Source organism: Carassius carassius, chromosome 7 (assembly GCF_963082965.1).
Source record: "Carassius carassius chromosome 7, fCarCar2.1, whole genome shotgun sequence".
Classification (NCBI taxonomy): domain Eukaryota; kingdom Metazoa; phylum Chordata; class Actinopteri; order Cypriniformes; family Cyprinidae; genus Carassius; species Carassius carassius.
Genome location: NC_081761.1, coordinates 6,851,739 through 6,874,620, shown reverse-complemented (window position 1 = coordinate 6,874,620; position 22,882 = coordinate 6,851,739). Strand labels below are relative to the sequence as shown.

Genomic DNA, 22,882 nt, shown 5'->3' with positions numbered 1-22,882 from the left:
TGCTAGAGGTCAGAGGAGAATGGGCCGACTGATTCAAGCTGATAGAAGAGCAACTTTGACTGAAATAACCACTCGTTACAACTGAGGTATGCAGCAAAGCATTTGTGAAGCCACAACATGCACAACCTTGAGGCGGATGGGCTACAACAGCAGAAGACCCCACCAGGTACCACTCATCTCCACTACAAATAGGAAAAAGATGCTATTTGCACGAGCTCACCAAAATTGGACAGTTGAAGACTGGAAAAATGTTGCCGGTCTGATGAGTCTCGATTTCTGTTGAGACATTCAGATGGTAAAGTCAGAATTTGGCGTAAACAGAATGAGAACATGGATCCATCATGTTACCACTGTGCAGGCTGCTGGTGTAATGGTCTGGGGGATGTTTTCTTGGCACACTTTAGGCCCCTTAGTGGTAATTGGGCATCATTTAAATGCAAAAAGAAAACAAAAATAATGACTTTATTCAATAATTTGTCTCCTCTGTTTCTCTCCACATCACTGTAGTGCCATTATGGCAAATCTGAGCTGAACGCAGGCAGCTTACTCTCTTCTGAGTCAGCCGAGCCACAAGGTTGCACTGTTTTCTTTCAAATCAAAAGGTAAATATACATTAAAAAAAAGTATCCTTGAGGAGCCGCTGATACAGAAGAGTGTACGCTGTCTGTGTACAGCTCAGATTCGCCAAAATGTTAATAGAGTGATTTTGAGAGAAACAGAGGAGACAAATTATTGAATAAAGTCATTCTTTTAGTTTTTTCTTCGTGTACAAAAAGTATTTTCGTCGCTACATAATGTTAACCATTGTTGAACCACTGATGGCAGACGGACTATTCTGATGACGTCTTTCTTACTTTTCTGGACTCTGACAGTGCAACTAACTTTTGCAGTCTATGGGACAGTGTCAAGCCTCCTGGGGTTTTATCCAAAATATCTTAAATTTTGTTATTAAGTGATTCATGAAAACATTTTGATTTTGGGGTGGAGTATCCCTCTAATATGTTAAGTTGTTTTTATTCAATTAAGTCAGGGATGTATAGTTTGTTGAAATGGTCCAGTGGGGGGAAAAATGGCATTAACCTGACAAAACAGAGATTGGCTCATTGGCATACAGTAAGTCTCACACTGATCTTATTCAGCACAAATTAGTTTATTTATGGTTTGTTTTTAAAGCTCATCCTTGCTAGTTCCATTGGTAGATTTTGGTGAATCTTCTGTTGGCTCATCTGACACCTGAAAAGCAAATAGAAACTCACAAACTATATTATTTAAATGAAAAAGTTCAAGTTTTTGTCTCTTATAACAGGCTAAATAATCAAGCCATCTGTTGGCTTTTACTGACCTCGTCTTCATCATCATCGTCATCATCTTTGTCCTCCTCATCATCTTTACTCTCTTCTTCTGGTATCACTCCTCCATTATCCAGAAACTTTGAGAAGGTCTCCAAATCTCTGTTTCCATTATAATCAACAATCTGTTTGCATAAAGTATTGTTATATACTATATACAGTATACATCTCCCTATGCAAGTTTAAAAGTGGATAAAATTGGACATTCTTAAATATCAAACTTTTTATAAAGAGCTTTTATATTTTGTGAAGTAATAAAAGAAAAATTAAGCCCTTAATATTTGCTATTTCTTTTATTTACAGCAACTTTGGAAAATGTAAAATAATTTCTAATAACCAAAGAAATAAACAACAACATACTATTTAATATCCTTTTACAAATTAAAAGTATTTAAGACTGTTTGTTGTTGCGAACCTTTTTTTCAGCCCCAGCTGGAAAGTATTTGATGGTGGGAAATCCCTGTATAGTGACATCTTCAGCATCATTTTCTGTAGCGTCCATTTTCGCAATGATTATATTCTCATGGTCTTTGTACTTCTCGCCCAACTCATCCCATATAGGAGCCAGTTGTTGACAGTGACCACACCATGGAGCATCTGTAAGGAAGGACAAAATATGTTAAAGCCACTATTAAATACTTTTATTTGAATTTGAAAATATAAAGTGCTGACTCACAAAACTCCACAAAGACGTTCTTAGTCTTATCAAAAGCCACTTCGTTGAAGTTCTTCCCAACAATGACTTTAACTGGATTCTTGTCCCAATCCTCTGGAATTTCTTGAGTCTTCAGAAAGGGCTAGATTGAAGTGTGATATTTAAATTAATTTAATTACATTTACAGCTACACATATGCTGCAAATGTAGATGTCTGGTTACAGAAACACACTGACCTTCATGGTACCATCCAGAACACCCTGGCAAAATGTTCTCAGCGCGTCTTTGTTGATGGTTGATCTTTCCATTGCATATGTCACCACTTTGTCAATGTTGATCAGGCGAATAATAGGAGCATCATTTGCAGAGATGCTGAAGTACTTCAGCACATGATCCGATTTGTCAGACGTGACATCTAAAGTGATGAAAAGCACCTGTGCACATAAACACAGACTGTGAGCAGGACAAGATTGGAAAAAGCTCTATATCCCAATATGAGTTGAATTAACTTATTTTATTAAAATTTAGCTATTAAGTTAAAACACTTACTTTTTCTTTAAACTCACTGGCAACATCTCTGAAATCTTCTAGCAATGCGTTTTGGGATTCCACAGTTGTGTTAATGAATAGAATCATGTGATTACGGACCTTAGACCTAAATATTTGCTCAGCATTCTCCAGAAAGATAATATAAAAATTAAGAAATTATGAAATTAAAAAGATGTTAATCACCAATATTGTGAGTAATTTCATTAGCATACATTTTATTTTATTCAAAATGTTATTTTTAAGACAGTTTTTAATTGTTGTAACACTTGGTTTCATTGATTAGTGAAGTGAATTTAAAAGTGGTACCTCTTCATTAAATGGAATGACAAGTTTCATGCTGTTGGCATGAATGAATGAAATCATCTCTCCTTTGTCTAGCTTGCTGTCCTCAGAGAGTGGCATGTCTGCCCGCTTTTCATCAAACTGGAATGTATGCAAAGAGAAGAATGTGTGGGTTTGTGATAAAATCATAAAGAGCGTACCACACATTATTTTTACTTACTGTTTTAAACAAGAATGTGAACAAATTATTTTAAATTAATCTTCAAAGTGAATGAATATACCATTTCATGCATTGAATATTTTGTTTACCTAAGTTTTTTACGCTTATGGTTTTCACTGTCCTGAAAGACTGACGATAGCATAAATCAACAGCTGTCACGTGTGGGAAGAGATCACGCATTTTATTGGTTGACTGAACTGACTGAACACAGTCCGTTTGCTGAGCGAATCAGCATTATATTACTAAACTAGACTGTAGGTGTTGTCCTCAATTCATCATGTAGTTCTATCTTGTTTACATTAAGAAGAGAAAGGGGATTGTGGAAAATGATTGTACACATTTAAATTGAGGCAAGAATGTTATTGATTTTTAAAACAAAATCTTCCTGAAAGTCTCTTTAATAACAACTTACATTTTAATAGTAAGACGTATTTCAGTCGAGAATCAGTTGAATGAATGATTCAGTGACTCACTATTTGCGATGTAAATATATTAGATTTAAATCAGTGCTAGGGGTACTGGAATTACCTTCTTGAAAAGCACCAATGAGTCACTTTTTACATCATACTTCTTGAAGAGCTCTGGGTTGTTTGTGATGCCGAATTCAAAGTCCACTGCTATCAAAGTTACATTATAAAATGTCTTTGCCTTATCTCCTTCCAAATCCTGGGACATAAAGAAAAAATTTAATTAAATTAAAATAATAACTTTTCAATGATAAATCATTTGTTATAAATAAAGGGAGCAATGATAGAACTCTTTGGCTATAAGGCACTGTCATATCTTAAAAAGTCAGTTACTTTATGCAAACAATAGGTAATTTACCTGGAAGAATCCAACCACAACCACATCATGTGCATCCAGCAGAGCCTCTGCACTCTTCACATCATTGAGAACAGTAGCGCTGGGCCCTGTGTGCCTCTCCAGCCACCTTGTGATTCCTTCTACTGTTCGCTTTCCTGTTCAAATCACAGAATAATGCCTATGAGCTTGTGTTTATAGAACAAACTGTATGAAAATAGCATCATGCATGCAAATGCACAAAACAAATAAATGCATTACCAGAAAAATCGGTGGCATTTTGCCTATTGCCATCTTTGAAGAATTTAAGAGTGGGAAAATTGCCCACGTGGAACTCTGTGGCAAGATCTTTCTCTTCATCAGCATCCACTTTGGCCAGTCGTACTTCAGATGACCCATTTTTCAGTAATCCTGCCACTTCTGCATAAATGGGCTCCAAATTGCGACAGTGACCACACCACGGAGCATCTTTTTATGTTTTAAAAGACAAAAACAAGTTTCATACCAGCATGTTGTCACGAAGGCTATATTTCAGTAACTAGAATGTTTGAGAGAATGCTGAGAGAATTCAGCATATTATTTTACTGGTCATGTGACACTAGAGAGCAGTAGCTATCACATGGATGAATTATATATATTTTTTTAATATATTAAAACATAAAACAGTTATTTATAATAATATTTCAAACAAAAACCTTCCTGGTCGCTAACTTTACTCAGAAACTGTTTAAGAAATTTTACAAGAGTAAAAAGTGTTACAACCACTCACTATTTTTCAGTTTAGAATTAAATGCTAAATGTTGACATTAATAATATCAGTATTTTATCACCTTTGTTCTAATATTTTATTGCAATGACAATAGCATAACACAGTGTTAATACAGCATAAGCATAACTGGCCCTCCTTACAAGCGTGGGGAAAATAACAGGTGCACTCCTAATGGATGATGTGTCCAACAATTTCTAATAATCTTTGAACGTGTGCTGCTTTTGATAGGATAGTTTAAATGCATGCAACTGAATATAAAACTTTTTAAATGATAATTTAAATAATTTTTAAACACACATTGCAGTAAATATATATTGTAGTGTAGTTTTCTTGCATTATTAAGACAAACATCAGAATGCCCATTTGCAAGCAAAATTATTTTAGTCATATAATATATTTCAAAGGAAAGTCATAGAGGACTTACAAAATTCCACAAGCAGGTATTTGTTCTCACTAAGAGCTCTATCAAAGTTGACACTATGAAGGATCAAAACGTCTTTCTCTTCTGTAATTTCTTCTGTTTTCTCTGGTTTCTCTGGTTCTGTGTCTTCTTCGGAGCTGTCCTCTACTTTGTCCTCAGCTGTTTCCTCCTCTGCCCTCACACACAGGCCGCAGAGCAAGACGGTGAAACCCAGGATGTGTAGAAGCCTCATGATCGATCGGTTCAGGGGCCTAACAGAGGAAGTGAATGAGCTGAAATGAGCTGTAACATGCTGCTCTGTGGTCTTGTGGTGCTGATAAGAGAACACTGACGCTGACCAATCATTGAAATGCCTGCGTGGTGCAAATCTACTGGTCTTACTTGCCACTTCACATGAGCTCTGAAAGTGAGCCGTTGGAGAGTGGAAATTAACATCAGATTATAAGCAAATATAATAACGTAGGAAATTCACAACTTGAGAATATACTGTGGCTGTCTTTATTGCATGCTTCCAGTTATCTATAGAATAGTGTCCAGTACATATCATTGAAAAACGAACAGTATTGTGGATGTGTGTGTGTGTGTGTGTGTGTGTGTGTGTGTCTGCGTGTGTGTGTCTGTGTGTGTGTGTGTGTGTGTGTGTGTGTGTGTGTGTGTGTGTGTGTGTGTGTGTGAATTAGCCATGACCAAACCACATGTCCAAATCTGGTCTTTCTGCCCATGTGCCACTAGTTTGTTCACCCTGCTCAGATACGTAAGCACTCAGAGGACCGAAATGAAGATCTGCACACATACAAGTTATGAAATTATAGAGAAGGATATACACTCATTTTCCCACACACTCACTGCATAGACAGAAGTGGGATTCTGTGCTACCAAAACTTGTATTCCCTGTACCTGTGAATTATTCATCTTAATGGCCTGTGGTTATGTGGACAAATGAAGACATAGTTCAGTGTGTTTTGTGCATGTAGTATGACAGGGCAGATTCATATCATTATTACCAGGAAATGTGTTGAAACCAGTTAACTAAGTGTTTCTCATTCCGTTTGTCATTGTTTAAGTCATTCCTAGTCATTAAGTCATTCATCAAGTTATTCCACGTCTTATTGGAATACTTGATTCCGTATAAAGCAGTGTTATTTTAAGAATCATTGATATACTATTATAGTTTTTGTTACTAGATTTTTTTGTAATTTCTGATTTCACAAGATGTATTTTTTCTTTCTTTATTTTTTTAAAGTTACATTTTTTTATTAAGTTATTTAATTTTTTAATAAATGTGTTTTTCCTTTCATGATTTTTTTTTTAGTTAACAATAATAACACCTAAGTGCAGGCAATTTTCAAGTTTCATTGGGTTCACGTATGGTCACATTGGAGTTCAGTTGTTGCAATTTATTTTGTGACCTATACATATATATATATTTTTTTTTTTTACTTATTTATGCCTTGTAATTGGTCATCCCTGTGTGAGGAGTTAGAAGCATTATTGATCGCAAACAGAGTGTTTTAATAGCACTTTGTTGCATACTTTTTTTTTGTCTTTTCGTACATGAAAACAACTTGAGAGTAAGAATGATCAAGAAAATGTTGTAGGAGTAGTATATTAAATTGGGAAACTGAATATTGAATGCACTGCCAAAAATAAAAACAAAAGTTAATTAATAAAATAACATACAAAATATTAAAATTAAAACAAATGAAAGCAACTGAGAACAGAACATGAGAAGATGCACTTTTGTCTTGTGCAGATATTTTACTGAAAAACAAGACAGACGTTAAGAACAAGAAGAAAAGCAGAACAAATTAACAACATGATATTTTGCAGTGTAGAAGACGGGCTGGTTGATTATGAAAGTGGATAGTCACAGTTGAATTCACTGGGATTTTCTCTGTCCATGGCCCAGTGAGCAAGTAAATCACTGAAGTCTGGTGTGCTTGAGCTACTGAGAGTCCCTGAGATACTGGAGCTGGTCATGGTGCAAACGCTTGTGTTACTGAACATACTCGAAGACGTGTTGATGTTACTGGAGCCCTCTGATGTGTTAATTATACTGAGCGAGTTCTCTTGTGTGTTTGCATCACCCAACACGTCAAGCTGATGTGCAAAAGGCTCTGTCCAGAAGCTGATTGGCAGGCGCCGTTGGTTCATGGGTAAACTCCGTCCTTTCCTTTGAGTATCTTGAAAGAGCTCTGCTAGGGGCCCGAGCAACTCAGGCTCCTCTGCATGCCCTGATGATGCTACTTTGATGAAGTCAGCGTAGTACCGCTGACGGCCCCCAACTTTTGGACACGGTCTCTCTGCATAGATGTCACAAGCATCAGGGTCTTGGCTTCGGCCGAAGTAGCGCTGGACATCACTGCTGATGAGTTCAGCAAACTGTAGGAGCTGATTGGTCATCTCAGCATTATTGGGGAACGAATCAACACTCCATGGCTGTTCCTCTTGAGACTCACTGGCTACTGCATCCTCGTCCTCCTCCAAACTGTCCTCTCTCAGCTCCTCTTCATATTCTTCTTCAGTCTCCTCCTCATCCTCAGCCGGAAAGAAGCAGGGAGGGAAGGGTTTTGCCAAACCCAGATTACTCAGCGTCCTGATAACACTTGCTGCCATCCTAAGAAAAAGATTATATGTATATATAAATATACACCAGATTGGGGACAGTTGTCACGGAGAAAATGGCTACATCTCGGTAATACTATGGTTGATACAGAAATATATATTTTTTTTTCTCATAACAAGAGTATTTTTTAGTTTAATAAATGTATATTAAACATATATGTACACACACATAGAAAAATTACAGATTATAGAAAGAAAGAAAGAAAGAAAGAAAGAAAGAAAGAAAGAAAGAAAGAAAGAAAGAAAGAAAGAAAGAAAGAAAGAAAGAATTATTTTAATTTTAATCATTTTTCTTGTTTTCTGTAACAATGTTTTGGACAATAAAAATTTTAGAACATGGGTAAGATAAAATGTTACAACTTTTTTATATAGCTAAAAGAAAGAAAGAAAGAAAGAAAGAAAGAAAGAAAGAAAGAAAGAAAGAAAGAAAGAAAGAAAGAAAGAAAGAAAGAAAGAAAGAAAAAAGAAAGAAAAAGAATTTAGAAAAATGATGAGTTTCTCTTGCCGTCTAATGCTCGATGGATGTCGCTCGTGAAGTCGTGCTGTCCGTTTCGCGTTCTGGATAATTAGCGGTTTGCTCATTTATACCCATCGCTCGTGGCGAGTCTGTTTTCTGAGCAAATATTTAGGCGCGCGTCTGTAATTGTGTTCTGCTCAAACAGAGCGTGAGTTTGTCTGGGCTCCCAGCAACCGGAGAGACGAACGGAAACTGGCGCGCGCGGCGGCCGCTTCGTCTGCCGGGGGACGCTCAAGTGTCCGTTCCGCGCAGCGCGTCTGACTCACAGCTGTTATCGTGTACTGGTGGCTACTTAAGGATGAACCTAAAAAGGCGTGAAATCGCATCTTACGCCGTTTTGACTTTTGAATGAGCCCCTTTATAAAACCCCATTAAAAAGACAAGCAAGCTAAATGACGCCCATTAGGCTCTTTGATCTGTGCGAGAGGTGCGTTTGACCTTATCAATAATGTGTAACGTTTAATTAGGCTACAAATAAACAGTTTGTTAATTAAGTGTTGTTTCTGCAAACTACAAAGAAAGAAAAGAGAGACTGAATCATAAAAAAAAGAAAAGCTAGGTGTAAATTAAATGTAAAATCTGGGGCTAGTTGTCACACAGAGTGTCTCATTGTCACAAAGGCTAGTCGATGTCAACGTTATAGGCTAAATTAGACAAATGTGTGCTTTCACTGGCAGTTTTTTAATTTCAAAACATGTTTAATTATTATTCATAACTATCTGACAAAATTTCAAGATCATATATTTCCCCTCAAAATAAACTTTTGACTGGAATCTAACCTTGGTCTTAAATGGGGGTTATAGCAAACAAAACTTTCTAAACTACAATTCAAATAAAATATAAATGTAGTTACTAGTCGCAAATTATAAAGTATAAAATATTTGTTAAAATTTTAAGGACATAAGAAACAATTCATTAACGTTTTTATTTTTTATTTTTACACGTTGTGTGATATAAATAAGTTATATAAAAGTGCATTTATAAATTTAGTGTAAAATGTCATACTTTCCAAAAATAAATATGCCACATTCAAAACGCTTTGTACAGTTCCAGGTAAACAGTCTAAGAGGTGGAAGGAGGAATATATTGTAGTAGAAGCAGCTTAACATGAATGTGTATAACATTGATTAAAGACTAGAAAAAGAACAAGAAAGAGAGTGTGTGTGTATGTGTGTGTATTTGTGTGTATGTGTGTATGTGTGTGTGTGTGTGTGTGTGTGTGTGTGTGTGTGTGTGTGTGTGTGTGTGTGTGTGTGTGTGTGCTCAGCATGAGTGAATATGAGCTGGATGCAGGGCAATAGAAGAGCTAATGACCAGCAGTGGAGAGCACAGCATCTGGACTAACATATGCCAGAGCAAAAGAACACTTAACTGCAGCTTCAGGTTGGTAAGACAGCATGTAATGGCTTAACCATCCGTCAGCCACGGGTGGACATTACACATGATTACAAGATTTAGAACGGCCCTTCTGTTTTGTCTTTTTACAAAAAATTAAATAAAAATAAATAAAGTGCTACATATAAATATATATCCTATACACACACACGCACAACACACACATATACATACATACATACATACATATATATATATAAGGAACACTGTGTTCATTTAGAACACTGAACGTATACACACAAACAATTATCAAACATATGCATTGCACAGTTGCACAAGAAAACTACTGAAACATGTTCTTTTTTCACTTAAAATTGTAGTTATATCCTAAAAAATTAGATCCTAAAGAGTTGTTATAATAATGCAAAGATTACCAGAAGGGGAATTTAGTATGATCTGCCAATTATTCAAAAATAAATAAAAGATGATGAAATTTATGAAGAGTTTGTGTATGAGGGGTTTTTATTGATTTATAAAAAAAGAAAAATGTATATATATAGAGAGAGAGAGAGTGTATGAGGTTTTAATGTATTTATTGTATAAAAAGGGATAATACTGTACGTGCAACTACGTGCACAATCGCAATTTTATCAAGGTTTTTTTTTTTATTATAATTTTTTTGGGGACTTTTAACAGAACAGTATGAGTGCTTGACAAGCAGATGGCACTGTTGCTGTTTTCATAAATTCTTACTATAAATCTGGAGGATGATAGTCGCAGTACATATTTGACCCTGGAGCACAAAACCAGTCTCAAGTCGCTGGGGTATGCTTGTAGCAATAGCCAAAAATACATTGTATGGGTCAAAATGATAGATTTTTCTTTTATGCCAAAAATCATTACAGTATTAAGTAAAGATCATGTTCCATGAAGATATTTAGTAAATTTCCTACCATAAACATATCAAAACTTCATTTTTGATTAGTAATATGCATTTCTATGGACTTAATTTGGACAATTTTAAAGACGATCTTTTTTCAATATGTGATTTTTTTTTGGCACCCCCAGATTCCAGATTTTCAAAGATCTCGGCCAAATATTGTCCGGTCCTAATAAACCATACATCAATGGAAAGCTTATTTATTCAGCTTTCAGATGATATATAAATCTCAATTTCGAAAAAATTGTGGCCCAGGGTCATATATAGTAATAATAATAATAATAATAATAATAACAAACAAACAAACAAATCAGCACTTGCTGCAGTTTGACTAATTTATCAATTATTATTTGTTTTATTGTTTTGTTTTATTCCAAATACTTTTTAATGATTAAAAAGTAAATAAATAAAATAGTAAGTAAATACAATGGAAAGGTGTTTTTTGTTGTTGTTTTTGTTTTGTTTTTGGCTCATGAATATTAATCAGGTCCCCCTGATGACGTTGCATGGCAACCATTCAGAAGCGTCCCGCAGGAAATTCTTCTGCAACGCAGTCTTTTCTAATGTATATTGCGATGGGCCTTAGGAATTAATGAACATTCATTTATAGACAACCACACGCTTGGCTCGATTGGCCTTTAAAAGAACGACACGAACCTTAAGTAATATTTATGAGAGGCGAAGAGGAAGCTATGCATACGTATGAGGCCGACGTCCAGTATTTCTGTTTTGAACCAGGAAGTAACGTGTCACAACAGTCCTCAGACATTTGAAGAACACCACAATGGGCTGACTGACGAAATCGTAAACTGCAACATGGGAAAAACACTTTCACCGTGCCTTCTACTGTGTGTTATCGCTGGCTGTTTTGCTGACGGTAAGTTTTTGCGAGCGCTTTGGATATCATAGGTATATTTGTGGTATTTAACAATAAGTTTTTCGCTCTTACCCAAATGTCCCTTATATAGGCATGGATTTTCGTAATTATTTTTAGTCGTTTAGGTAATCTAGTATGTTTATGGATGAATAAGTCTTTACATAAACATGTTTGAAACGAATAAAAGGATCTCGCTTCTTGTGATTGTGTACGTCTGACGCCATCATGACGTCACGCTCTGCCCCCCAGATCTCACTTACTTGAACGGGTTCTACTCTAAAGCGCCTCAGAGGTTGTCCAAATACAGCTGGTTCGGTAACGTTCGGCTCCATCACTTCAGAGTACCTGAGGATGCGGTGCTCGTGCGGTGGCTGCTCACCGTCTCACGGGGATCCGGAATCAACTGTGGCAACCAAAACATCACTGTGTATGTATGGTGAAATTTTGACAGAATGCATATATTTAAAGTGCTTTCAATATTCAAATTATCTTTTGAAAGCTTTCCCGCGAGAACAATACATGTTTCCCTCCAAAAATCATGCTTTTAGGTAAAAGTTTGAGTAAATTTAACGGAGAACTTGCTATTATACAACACTGTGATGAAATGAAATGTGATAAAATCCTGAAAACCTCTTTGAAGGAGATTTACATGGTTTTATAGTTGTAATAATAGCTGTAGTTGCTATAAGCATTCTAAGCATTCTATTTGAAAACATGTCCAAAATCAAGTGTGGGTTTTAATGTTTCTAATGGTTTATAATATTTATATAAATATTATAAGTTAAGAATGCATGTTTCTTTTTCTCTTTTTTTAATGTTTTGAACCTTGTTATATTCAAAAAAAATATTACAACTGGGGCCTGTTTCACAAAGGAGGTTAAGTGAAAACTCTGAGTATGTTAACCCTGAAATGAGGGAAACTCTTAGTTTTCTGTTTCAGAATGGGAGGTTTGTCAAACCTGAGAAAGCAGGGTAAGTCAAGCCTGTTTCTGAAAGAGAGCTAACTTATACTCAGAATCACCATGGTAACTTACTCTCTGAACCTAACCTGGTCAGGAGCAGGTTTTCTTTGGTAAACCCAGAGTTTCTTTCGGTCTCCTCCCCCTTTTTAAACACTTCATTGATGCACACTGGAAAAATGCTCTTCTTACTAAGTGTTTTTTCCCCCAAGTACAAATATATAAAAAAATAAAATAAAGATTGATTCTTTATGTGAGAAAGATTGATTATTCACATGTGAATAACAGCTTCAATTGTGTAGGCAGTAATGTTTTGGGCACGGAAAACTAGCTTTTATAATTTATTTTCAATAAAAATGAACAAAATGTTCTAAAAGTGGAAGTAAAGTGCCTAACGAGCATTAATAATGATGCAACTATTTATTAAAATTTAAAATGACAATTTATGCATTTAGCAGACGCTTTTTTTAATTTATTTTTTATGCAACTTACAGTGCATTCAGGCTATCAATTTTTAACTATCATGTGTTCTTGGGGAATCGAACCCCCAACCTTGCGCTTGATAAGGCAATGCTCTACCAATTGAGCTACAGGAACACTATAATTATTTATGTATAATGCATCCTGTTAATGTATAACAATATTGAGGTGCAAATGGGCCTAGTATTAATCTGCCAGTATAAAGTATAACTAGCATCCAATTACTATTTACACTTAGCCTGTTGCAAAGAAATGCTACTTTTACATGGTAAATAGAATATATCACGATTTTCACTGTACATTTTTTCTGTAGATAGCATCTAGAGCTACTTGCACTTAGCCTACTGTAAATAGGATTTATCGCTAAGAAAGTATGTTAATTCCACTTAGTGTAAATAGCTACTGCCATATTTTTCTTACTCTATTGGCAGATCATTTGTAAAATAAGAAAAATGCACTTTAAATATTATTATTAATATTATTATTTTATATATATATATTTTTGCCCATGAGATACCATAATATGATTAGCTATTAGTTCATTAATCTAACGTTCTGCCAGTTTTCACCTGTGATATTATAACACTGAGAAGAATTATATATTTATTGAGTCTGAAGTATGCAGACGGCTTTTTGGCGGGAGCTGTTGCCATGGTGAATCGTAATATCGGCGCTTCATTGATAATGGCTTTTTATAGTTGTGGTGCACGCGCTTAACTCAGAGACAGTCAATATAGAGTTGATTAAACCAACTCATTTCAACTGTTCTGTAACAGAAACCTCATCTCAGGGTAAGTCAACTCAGAGTTCAAGTTTAAACTCAGAGTTGGTTGAACCTCCTTAGTGAAACGGGCCCCTGGTCTTTGGGTTTAGACCGGTGATGGACTTGCTTACATCTGTGTCCACTTTTGTTTTCAACGTCCACAGATACATAGAACCAAGTCCTCATCCTACTTCGTTTTCTTCTTTTTTTTTCAATGATTTATGTCAAAATATGGAAGAAAACATCTGTTTGTTTTCAGTTTTACAGGTTTAAATATTGTAATTAAAATTATGGCTTGTTGTATGTGTTGATGAATCTAAGAATTATCTCCTTGGAGGTCTTTCTTAGAGATCACTTCTTGGAGACTGTATACAGAATACAAATTCTCATGAGAACTCTTAAACTGAGAAGGCCAAGATTATTGTATACTGCATCAATACCAGGAGACCTGCTTAAACATTGGAAACATGCTAACTATTAAAGAGAACACACAGATGTCTATATACTAATATACTTCTAGAAGATAACAACATACATTTTTAGCAGCTAAAATGCACCAACCAATTAAGGAAAGCTGTTTATCAAACCATTTCATGGGGTATTTAAACCTGGGTTGCCCCAGAGACTCTTCCTGAAGGAAGTACTGTACACTGTAATAGTTAATTAATCCTAATTATGTCTCTTAACATTGACTTCTGTCCATCTAATGCACATCAACAGGCACTTTAGGGCAGGAGCGCCCCCAGTCATCAACCCCATAGAAACGGCCTTTCCAAACTCCACATCTGTGTCTCTTGCTCACAATTTGACGTTGATCATTCCCAGTGGACAGAGCGGCAATGTGACACTGTTCAATGTGACCCATCCCAAACCTGGAGACTGGTTCCTTGCTGCTCACATGCCCAAGGATGAAGGGAAGATAGAGCAGCAGGTGGGTGTGTGTGTATGTGTGTGTGTGTGTGTATATATATATAGGATTACCTATATAAATGTGAAACCTTTCTAAATCAATACATTAGCTTTTATTTAGTTAAAATTTTAGTTATAAAATTGTGATATATTATTACAATTTAAAATAACAGATTTTCTATTTTAATACATTTTAAAATGTAATTTAGTCCTGGGATGCAAAAGTTGATGGGTTTTTTTTTTGTTTTTGTGTTTTTTGTTTTTTTTTGAAGAAGAAGAACAGTAGAAGTAAATGTGTGATTGTTTGTTGCTGTCTGTTTTAGGGACTGCCGTCTTGCTCATACCTATTTCAGGCACAGATGTTTTTAAGGAGAGCTGCTGACCTGCCAATCCTGCAGCACAACATTCCACTCTATCAAACACTAACTACAACCCCAGCTCTGTTTAAGTATGATCTATGTTCATGTGTTTGTATCAAGTAGAATATGTTGTTATGCATATTTATACACACACACACACACACACACACACACACACACATATATATATATATATATATATATATTTATATATATATATATATATATATATATATAAACACTACCAGTCAAAAGTTTTTGAACCGTATGATTTATTAATGTTTTTTAATGAATTCTCTTCTGCTCACCAAGCCTGCATTTATTTGATTAATAATATAGCAAAAGTATTAATATTAGGAAATATTTTTACTATTTAAAATAACTGCTTTCTATTTGAATATATTTTAAAATGTAATTTATTCCTGTGATCAAAGAAATTTGTTTATCATCATTACTCCAGTATTCAGTGTCACATGATCCTTCAGAAATTATTTAAATCTGCTGATTTTCTGTTCAATAAACATTTTTTTATTATTTTTATTATCAATATTTAAAACAGTTGTGTACCTTTTTTCAGTATTCTTTGATGAACAGAAAGAGCCGAAGGGCAGCATTTATCTGAAATAAAAAGCTTTTGGAACATTATTTGCTATTCCATTGAAAAACTGGGATTCACTATAATTTTTTTTTTGGGGGGGGGGTTAATAAATTAATTAATACTTTTATTTAGCAAGGATGATAAAGACATTTATAATATTACAAAAGATTTCTATTTCAGATAAATGCTGTTCTTCAAAACTTTCTGTTCATCAAAGTAACTTGAAAAAAACTCTACTCAGCTGTTTTCAACAATAATAATAATAATAAATGTTTTTTGAGCAGCAAATCAGAATATTAGATATGTGACTGGAGCAATGATGCTAAAAATTCAGCTTTGAAACTGACAAAGATAAATTACATTTTTAAATATATTAAAATTAAAAACAGTTATTTTAAATAGCAAAAATATTTCAAAATTGAATTGTTTTGCTGTACTTTGGATCAAATGCATAAATGTAGGCTTGTTTAGCAGAAGAGTCTTCTTTACAAAATATTTAAAAAATCTTACTTTTCAAAAACCTGGTAGTGTATATATGTATGTATGTAAAGTAAGTTTCTGTTTTGAAATATTTTGTGCCTTTTCTGTTTAGGGTCTTTGTTCCAGAGTTCACCTCCAGGTTGGATGTTTTCATGTTGAACTGTTCTGTAAAGCTGGGAAATGATTGCGGGCTGTCAATCACTGTAGGCTCCAGCACTTTGAGGCAGGGCTCAGAGGTGAAACAGAACTGTTCAGGGTTAGAGAGCTGCTCCACATCGGTCCCCATTCCCCCGTGGAACAGCTGGTTGCTGGTTACTGTTGAGACTAGTCAACCAAACACAACCATACCCTTCAGCATCTCTGCCAATGTCACAGGTTTGTTTTGATGAATCTTTCACTGTAATCAATTTTTTTTGTCAGTTATTGCTTGATTCTTATATGTCTTTCTCTCCTCTTTCACTTCATCCACAAAGTGGGATGTAAACCTTTGAGCGTCTCTTCAGATTTCAACACCTCAGCCTTCATTCGTACCATCATTGCTCCCCAAAGCAACAGCTCAGGTGGCCTCAGTAACACATCCGTTTCCATGAGAGACCAGCCGGGCCTCCGCGCTAACAGCTCTGAGCCAGTGTGCATGAGAAGCCCTTCAGTGCTCAGAGATGAACAGGATGTGCTTTCACTACGCTTCATCGTTTCCAGCAGCAACCTAACCGTGACCTCAGACCTTCCCACTGTGCTCACACTTGAGCAATCTCCTGGTGACAGTGGCGGCACGTTTGTTGTACAGCTCCACTTGAACACTGTAAGAATATAATATAATATTGTCTGTGAGATTTTTGAATAATTTTAAAAGAAGTCTTTTGTGCTCACCAAGGCAGCGTTTATTTAATAGAATTTGAAATAAAAACATCAAAATTGTGTAACATTATTACAATTTAAAATAACTTTTCTATCTTGATGTATTTTAAAATGTAATCTATTTCTGTGATGGCAAAAGCTTATTTTTCAGCAGCCATTACTCCAGTCTTCAATTTTAGATATCATTCAAATATGCTGATTTGTTACTCAAGAAACATTTATTATTGTTATCAGTTTTGAAAACTGTTTAGCTGATTTAATATTTTTTTAAATAAGACTTTAAACATTATAAATGTCTTTATTTTTAATCAGTGTATCGAATGTATGTGTATATATACATCTCACAGCCTATTATTTGAGCACAGCATATTGACAACAACCACTGTGATATCAATAATGAATTGTGACTCAGTTATCCTAGTAACTTTGTATTATTAAAAATACAGAAAATTACAAAAATGTATTCTTGTGCTTGTGGCATAGAGTTCTTTGGTTGGTGGATTTGCTCATGTCAAAGCATGTCTCACACCTTCTGCTCCTATACTTCATGTCAACCTCAGCCAGACTTGTGCTACAGGTTAGTCACATTAAAATTTGTGCAATGCCTGTTTACTATTCTCCTGCATGTAACAGTTGAAGCTCTTTGCATATATGTGTGCTTGTAGGGCTTATGCAGGGCTATTCTCTGAGCGTGAGCAGCAATGAATCACAGGCTCTGTTGAGGATTCCGTTTCCAGACACAGCAGTGTGGTACCTCAGCCTCCAGACCGTGTGCAATGACAGGTCGGTTGTGCAAATTCAGTGCGAAACTTGCACACAGGATCAGCCTGTCCTATACCTCTATATTGTATTACTTCAGACATTCCTAAAGCACCTTCTGAGCATTATTTATGGTCCTGTGTTGTCTTTCCAGTGTCGACTGCAGGAATGCATCCGCAATAGTGAGTGCGTCTGTGAGTGTGAGTGCGTGCATTGATGACTGTGGACCGTATGGAGAGTGCAGACTGCTACGCACCTACAGCTACCTCTATGGCGCATGTGTATGCAAAGCAGGTAAACAAACTCACATGCAAACAACTGGCCATAAATCATCAAAATGAAAGTGACTGAGTTTGTTACTGTTTGCTGTTGACAGGTTGGCAGGGATGGGGCTGTACGGATGGAGCGACTGCGCAGTCGTACTCCCGGCAGATGGCTGCTGCTCTGCTCCTCACCCTCAGTAACTTTTTCTTCATCCCACCCATCGTCGTAGCACTTTACAGAGGATACCACGTTGAGGCCACCATCTACTTCTTTACCATGTTTTTCTCCACGGTATGTTCTTATGTTATAATTCTATCTATCTATCTATCTATCTATCTATCTATCTATCTATCTATCTATCTATCTATCTATCTATCTATCTATCTGTCTTTCCGTCTGTCTTTCCGTCTGTCTGTCTTGCCGTCTGTCTGTCTCTTTTTGTCTATCTATCTATCTATCTATCTATCTATCTATCTATCTATCTATCTATCTATCTATCTATCTATCTATCTATCTATCTATCTATCTCTCTATCTATCTATCTATCTATCTGTCTTTCCGTCTGTCTATCTATCTGTCTTTCCGTCTGTCTATCTGTCTGTCTGTCTGTCTGTCTTGCCGTCTGTCTGTCTGTCTTGCCGTCTGTCTGTCTGTCTTGCCGTCTGTCTGTCTCTTTTTGTCTATCTATCTATCTATCTATCTATCTATCTATCTATCTATCTATCTATCTATCTATCTATCTATCTATCTATCTATCTATCTATCTATCTATCTATCTATCTATCTATCTATCTATCTATCTATCTATCTATCTATCTATCTGTCTATCTATCTGTCTATCTATCTGTCTATCTATCTATATGTCAGTATCTGTCTATCTATCTGTCTGTCTGTTTATAATACACGTTGCATATTTTGTTGTCATAATGATGATGTCTGTTGCAGTTTTATCATGCATGTGACCAGCCCGGTGTGACTGTGATGTGCATCATGGACTATGACACTCTGCAGTTCTGTGATTTCTTGGGTTCTGTTGTGTCAGTGTGGGTGACCATTGTGTGCATGGCACGGCTCCAGGATCCAGTAAAATATGTAAGTACTATATTATGTATTTTTTTTTTTTTTAATCATAAATGGCCATTTTTCTTGTTAATAATGTGCACATCTCCCATAGAGTCATGGTAGATGTGTTGAAGCCTTGTAATTGGTGGAAGGGGTTATACAGCATCTTTAATAACTAAAGATTGATATTGGTATTATGACTATTTTTATTCAAGTGTGAATGTTACCAATGTCTTGTTACACATTTGTAGATACTATGTACCAATGTGTACTTTCACTGTGGTTACATACTACGTACACATCTAGTTACTATGTAAGTACACAGATATTAGGGACACTTAATATTAAGTGGGACCAAAATTTTAATTACAACCTACCAGCAGACAGCTGCAGGGTGGAACTGAAACTGCTGTATTTTGCCATTAAATTGTACCATTGTGCTGTCATGTACATTCATGAAAGTATCAAATGTCTTTATCACCTTTTAAACTACAATGGAACTATTGTGGAATGGGCCTTAAAAAAGCACGACATGTTTAACTAGACCTACCTGTTCTTTAAAGGAAATGTTGTGATAGTTCATACCAACTATTGTTACTTTGAAACAATACAAACCAAAAGCCAGTAAAATATTTTTATTTACAGGTTATTATATATCATTTTATAGTCATGTTATTATGTCTATAAATTAGAAGAATGATTTGTTAACTAAGTGTTCCTGTGGCTCAAGTGGTAGAGCATTGCGTGAGCAGTGCAAGGTTGTGGGTTCGATTCCCAGGGAACACGTTAGGTAAAAACTGTTAGCCTGAATGCACTGTAAGTTGCTTTGGATAAAAGCGTCTGCTAAATGCATACATTTAATTTTAATTTTAATTTAATTTAACTGATCAATAAACATAACATAACATTATATATTAAATATTATATAATGGTTTCCCTCCTTTTAGTCAAGGATTCTTGCATTAAAATTGTAAGTTTGCCTTGGCAATTGTCTTTTTCTATTCAGAATGAAATATTAAACTTCAGTTAACGCCCCCAAACTATTAAGTGTTTCATATAATGAATAGAAAGTGGGTCCTCTGTTGTAAATGTTCTCATGCTTCTGATGTCAGATTTTTAGACTGGGAAGAAAGTTTTTAGTTCTGAAACTGTTTACATATTACAATGAAAATATATATATATTTTTTAATTAAATGCTGATTTACGATATGACCCCTTTACATGTATATGCTAAACACTTTAATCAGTAATTATTTACTTAAAGTTTGTGTTTGATGTCAATTTTAATAGCTTATATTGTTCTTACATTGCAGCTATTGTTTATGGCGGGCACTCTTGTCATTTCTATGGTGATGCAGTTGGACCGCAGGGGACTTTGGAACCTTTTAGGTCCTGTCCTGTTTGCTTTGGTCATTATGGTCACTTCCTGGGTGAGTTAAGACTTTTCCATTACTCCAAAACATTGAATTCTTCATGTATTCATTGTATTTCTTGTTTTTTGATATTGTGATAGAATAATGACAGGGATAGGATTTAAATGTGTAAATACACTACTTTTCATTAAGAGGTTAAGAGGTTTTTGTAATGAAATAAATTTGTTTATTCAGCATATATGCATTATGTTGATAAATATATATATATTTATATATAGGGTATACATATATGTATAGTGTGTGTGTGTATATATATATATATATATATATATATATATATATATATATTAGGGTTGTCAGTTTAACGCGTTAACTTAATTAATTAGTTATGAAAAATAACGCGATTAAAATATTTGAACGCTGTAAACGCAACTTGCTCCGGACCCCAGACCTGTACGTCATCTTACATTTTTATAGAGTTTATTGTTGATGTATATAAAGCAGACAAACTCTGCCCTAAAATTCATGATGTTGGGGCAAAAAATGCCCCTGTATGTGTTTTGTCTCATGATTATATATAGGCCTATTGCATATCACAGATATCGCACCAGCAGTGAGAGCAAAATCACTGGAGTGCTGATTTTGTCCCGATCTATGTGATGTGAAATATGATTTTTTACAACAGTTCAGTAAATATGAAGTTGATACTGTGTTATATTTTCAACACAATATTATGTGTTTTTGCTCAGTTTTGCAGAAAACATATTACATTTGAAGCCACAGCAGAACTGTTGCACGTCTCCGTGCAAAACAGCAGTGTTTAGTTTCTGAATGAATCTGCATTTTGAACAAATCATGTCAATGATTCAAAGGCCCATTCACAAAGAGAGCCATTTACTTTTACATCCCTGAATCAATCAGCCATTTGAACCATGAACTTATCCAATGAATGAATAAATGACACATAAAGACATTTACTGCCGCCACCTGCTGGCAGATTTAGTTTATTATTTAGAGTATAATTTCATAAAAAAAATAAAAATAAAAATAATAAAAACCTTAAAGGGATACTTCACCCAAAAAATATAAATTTCTGTCATCATATATTCACCCTCATGTAATTTCAAACCTTTCTTTTGTTGAACATAAAAGAAGGTGTTTTGAAGACATTTGGTATAAAGCTGTTTTGGTTAACAATGACTTTCATTGTATGAACAAAAAATACTGAGATGTTTCTCAAATTATCTTCTTTTACCTTCCATAGTTTATATTGCAGCCGTTGCACATATATATGTATATATATATATATATATGCATATATACAGACACAGGGTTTCTGTTGTTTGATATATTTAAATTCAGATTTAAATGTAACTTTTCTAAATAAATTAATACTCCCACTTATGGTTTTAGTTTAAATAAAAATAATAATAAATTGTCTGCGCTTTGATTCTTTTACACAGGGCAAATTATATCCGGATTTAACTTAACTTTAAAATAAACTTGACAATACATTTCCATAATGATGAGCAATATTTCCTGTCCTGTTGACTTGTGTTACAGGTTTACCGAGGAGTGAAAAGGCATCAATGCTATCCTCCGTTGTGGCGCCGCTGGGTGTTGTTCCTGCTTCCAGGCATCGTATCTGCATTGATTGGTGTGTGCGTGTACGTCTTCGCTCAGACCGACAGCAACTACTACTACACTCATTCCATATGGCATGTCATGGTGGCCACGAGCGTGGTCTTCCTCTTACCACCCCGCGAAAAACACATCCCCCCCTGGGGCTGGACCAACAAAATCTGTAGCTACAGGAGATGCAAAAATGAGAAAGTAGAGCTTTACACTGTCACCTAAATACACTGCTATTGATATTTGCACAAACTGTGCATTTGAACAGTTTTACAAACATTAGTGGTTAGCTTAAAGAAACACTACTTAAAGGAATAGTTTACCCAAAAATGTCATTTTTACTGTCATAAACCCATAAACCAAATCAATGGAACACAACAGGAGAGATCCTTGATAATTCATAGTGACACATCAATCAAGTGAAGATTATCAGTGAATAGCAAACTTTTTCCCCCCACACGAAGCAATCGTATGACTTCAGAAGGCTTCAGTCATGTAGACTACATTTATGGTGCTTTGTGATGAATGAAAACTTCTCCTTTTGTGTTTCATGGAAGAGAAAAAAAAACTGCTTTGAATGAAGTGAGGGTGAGTAAATTTTTGAATGAACTATTCCTTTAAACAGGATACTTTTACACTTTTTAACTTTTTTAAATGAATGATTTCACAGAGAACAACAGCAATGTCAATCATTTAAGAACGAAAACAAACAAAAGTCAACTTACTGAATGTCACTTGACGGTTTACCCCATGAAGCACTTTTGTGAGTTCAGTTTATCAGCATTTGTCATGTTCTATGTGGACAAATGTCTTTTTTTAATCTCTTTTGAGAAAAAACACTACTGATTTCTAGGTTTATTCAGCACTTTTGTCCGTTGATTTTTATAGCACTATATTGAATCTGCACCCACAGAACTGGGATTTTTTTCTGCAGAAAAGATTTTTTCAAAATCAGCACAGAAAATAAAGAAGTTGCAGATTCTGTCTGGACCTACTTATGACGTTGAGGATCGTGTTGGGCATTTTGATTACCAGAGAGGACTGTT

At 35.2% G+C, this 22,882-nt stretch overlaps 3 protein-coding genes across 3 annotated transcripts; 1 reads left to right on the top strand and 2 right to left on the bottom strand.

Moving 5' to 3' along the window:
• Positions 1-1,151: 1,151 nt before the first annotated feature.
• On the bottom strand, positions 1,152-5,349 carry pdia2 (protein disulfide isomerase family A, member 2). Its single transcript, XM_059553172.1, has 11 exons — positions 5,050-5,349; positions 4,118-4,324; positions 3,881-4,014; positions 3,584-3,721; positions 2,860-2,976; positions 2,554-2,679; positions 2,241-2,438; positions 2,026-2,146; positions 1,765-1,946; positions 1,343-1,474; positions 1,152-1,251 (listed from the first exon to the last, which is right to left on the bottom strand). The coding sequence occupies exons 1-11, from the start codon at positions 5,276-5,278 to the stop codon at positions 1,168-1,170; spliced, it is 1,668 nt and encodes a 555-aa protein (XP_059409155.1). The 5' UTR covers positions 5,279-5,349; the 3' UTR covers positions 1,152-1,167.
• Positions 5,350-6,814: 1,465 nt separating this feature from the next.
• On the bottom strand, positions 6,815-7,662 carry LOC132143268 (protein PERCC1). The gene has a single exon (XM_059553390.1). It carries the CDS (start codon positions 7,660-7,662, stop codon positions 6,898-6,900), a length of 765 nt encoding a protein of 254 aa, XP_059409373.1. The 3' UTR covers positions 6,815-6,897.
• Positions 7,663-11,561: 3,899 nt separating this feature from the next.
• On the top strand, positions 11,562-22,215 carry pgap6 (post-glycosylphosphatidylinositol attachment to proteins 6; the record flags this gene model as incomplete). The annotated part of the gene is made up of 12 exons (XM_059553389.1): positions 11,562-11,767; positions 14,263-14,473; positions 14,775-14,899; positions 16,001-16,263; positions 16,362-16,690; positions 17,230-17,323; positions 17,412-17,529; positions 17,660-17,799; positions 17,882-18,060; positions 18,715-18,861; positions 20,145-20,261; positions 21,768-22,215. Coding segments are annotated over 12 exons (2,223 nt in total), but the record flags the coding sequence as incomplete, so codon positions are not given.
• Positions 22,216-22,882: the final 667 nt, after the last annotated feature.

Excerpts from the sequence above, each read along its gene's own strand:
- LOC132143268 (XM_059553390.1), bottom strand. The coding sequence starts at position 7,662 with ATGGCAGCAAGTGTTATCAGGACGCTGAGTAATCTGGGTTTGGCAAAA.
- pdia2 (XM_059553172.1), bottom strand. The coding sequence starts at position 5,278 with ATGAGGCTTCTACACATCCTGGGTTTCACCGTCTTGCTCTGCGGCCTG. Across the intron at positions 4,325-5,049 it reads ATACCTGCTTGTGGAATTTT|ATGCTCCGTGGTGTGGTCAC; the intron begins GTAAGTCCTCTA and ends AAACATAAAAAG. Across the intron at positions 1,475-1,764 it reads CAGCTGGGGCTGAAAAAAAG|ATTGTTGATTATAATGGAAA; the intron begins GTTCGCAACAAC and ends TTATGCAAACAG.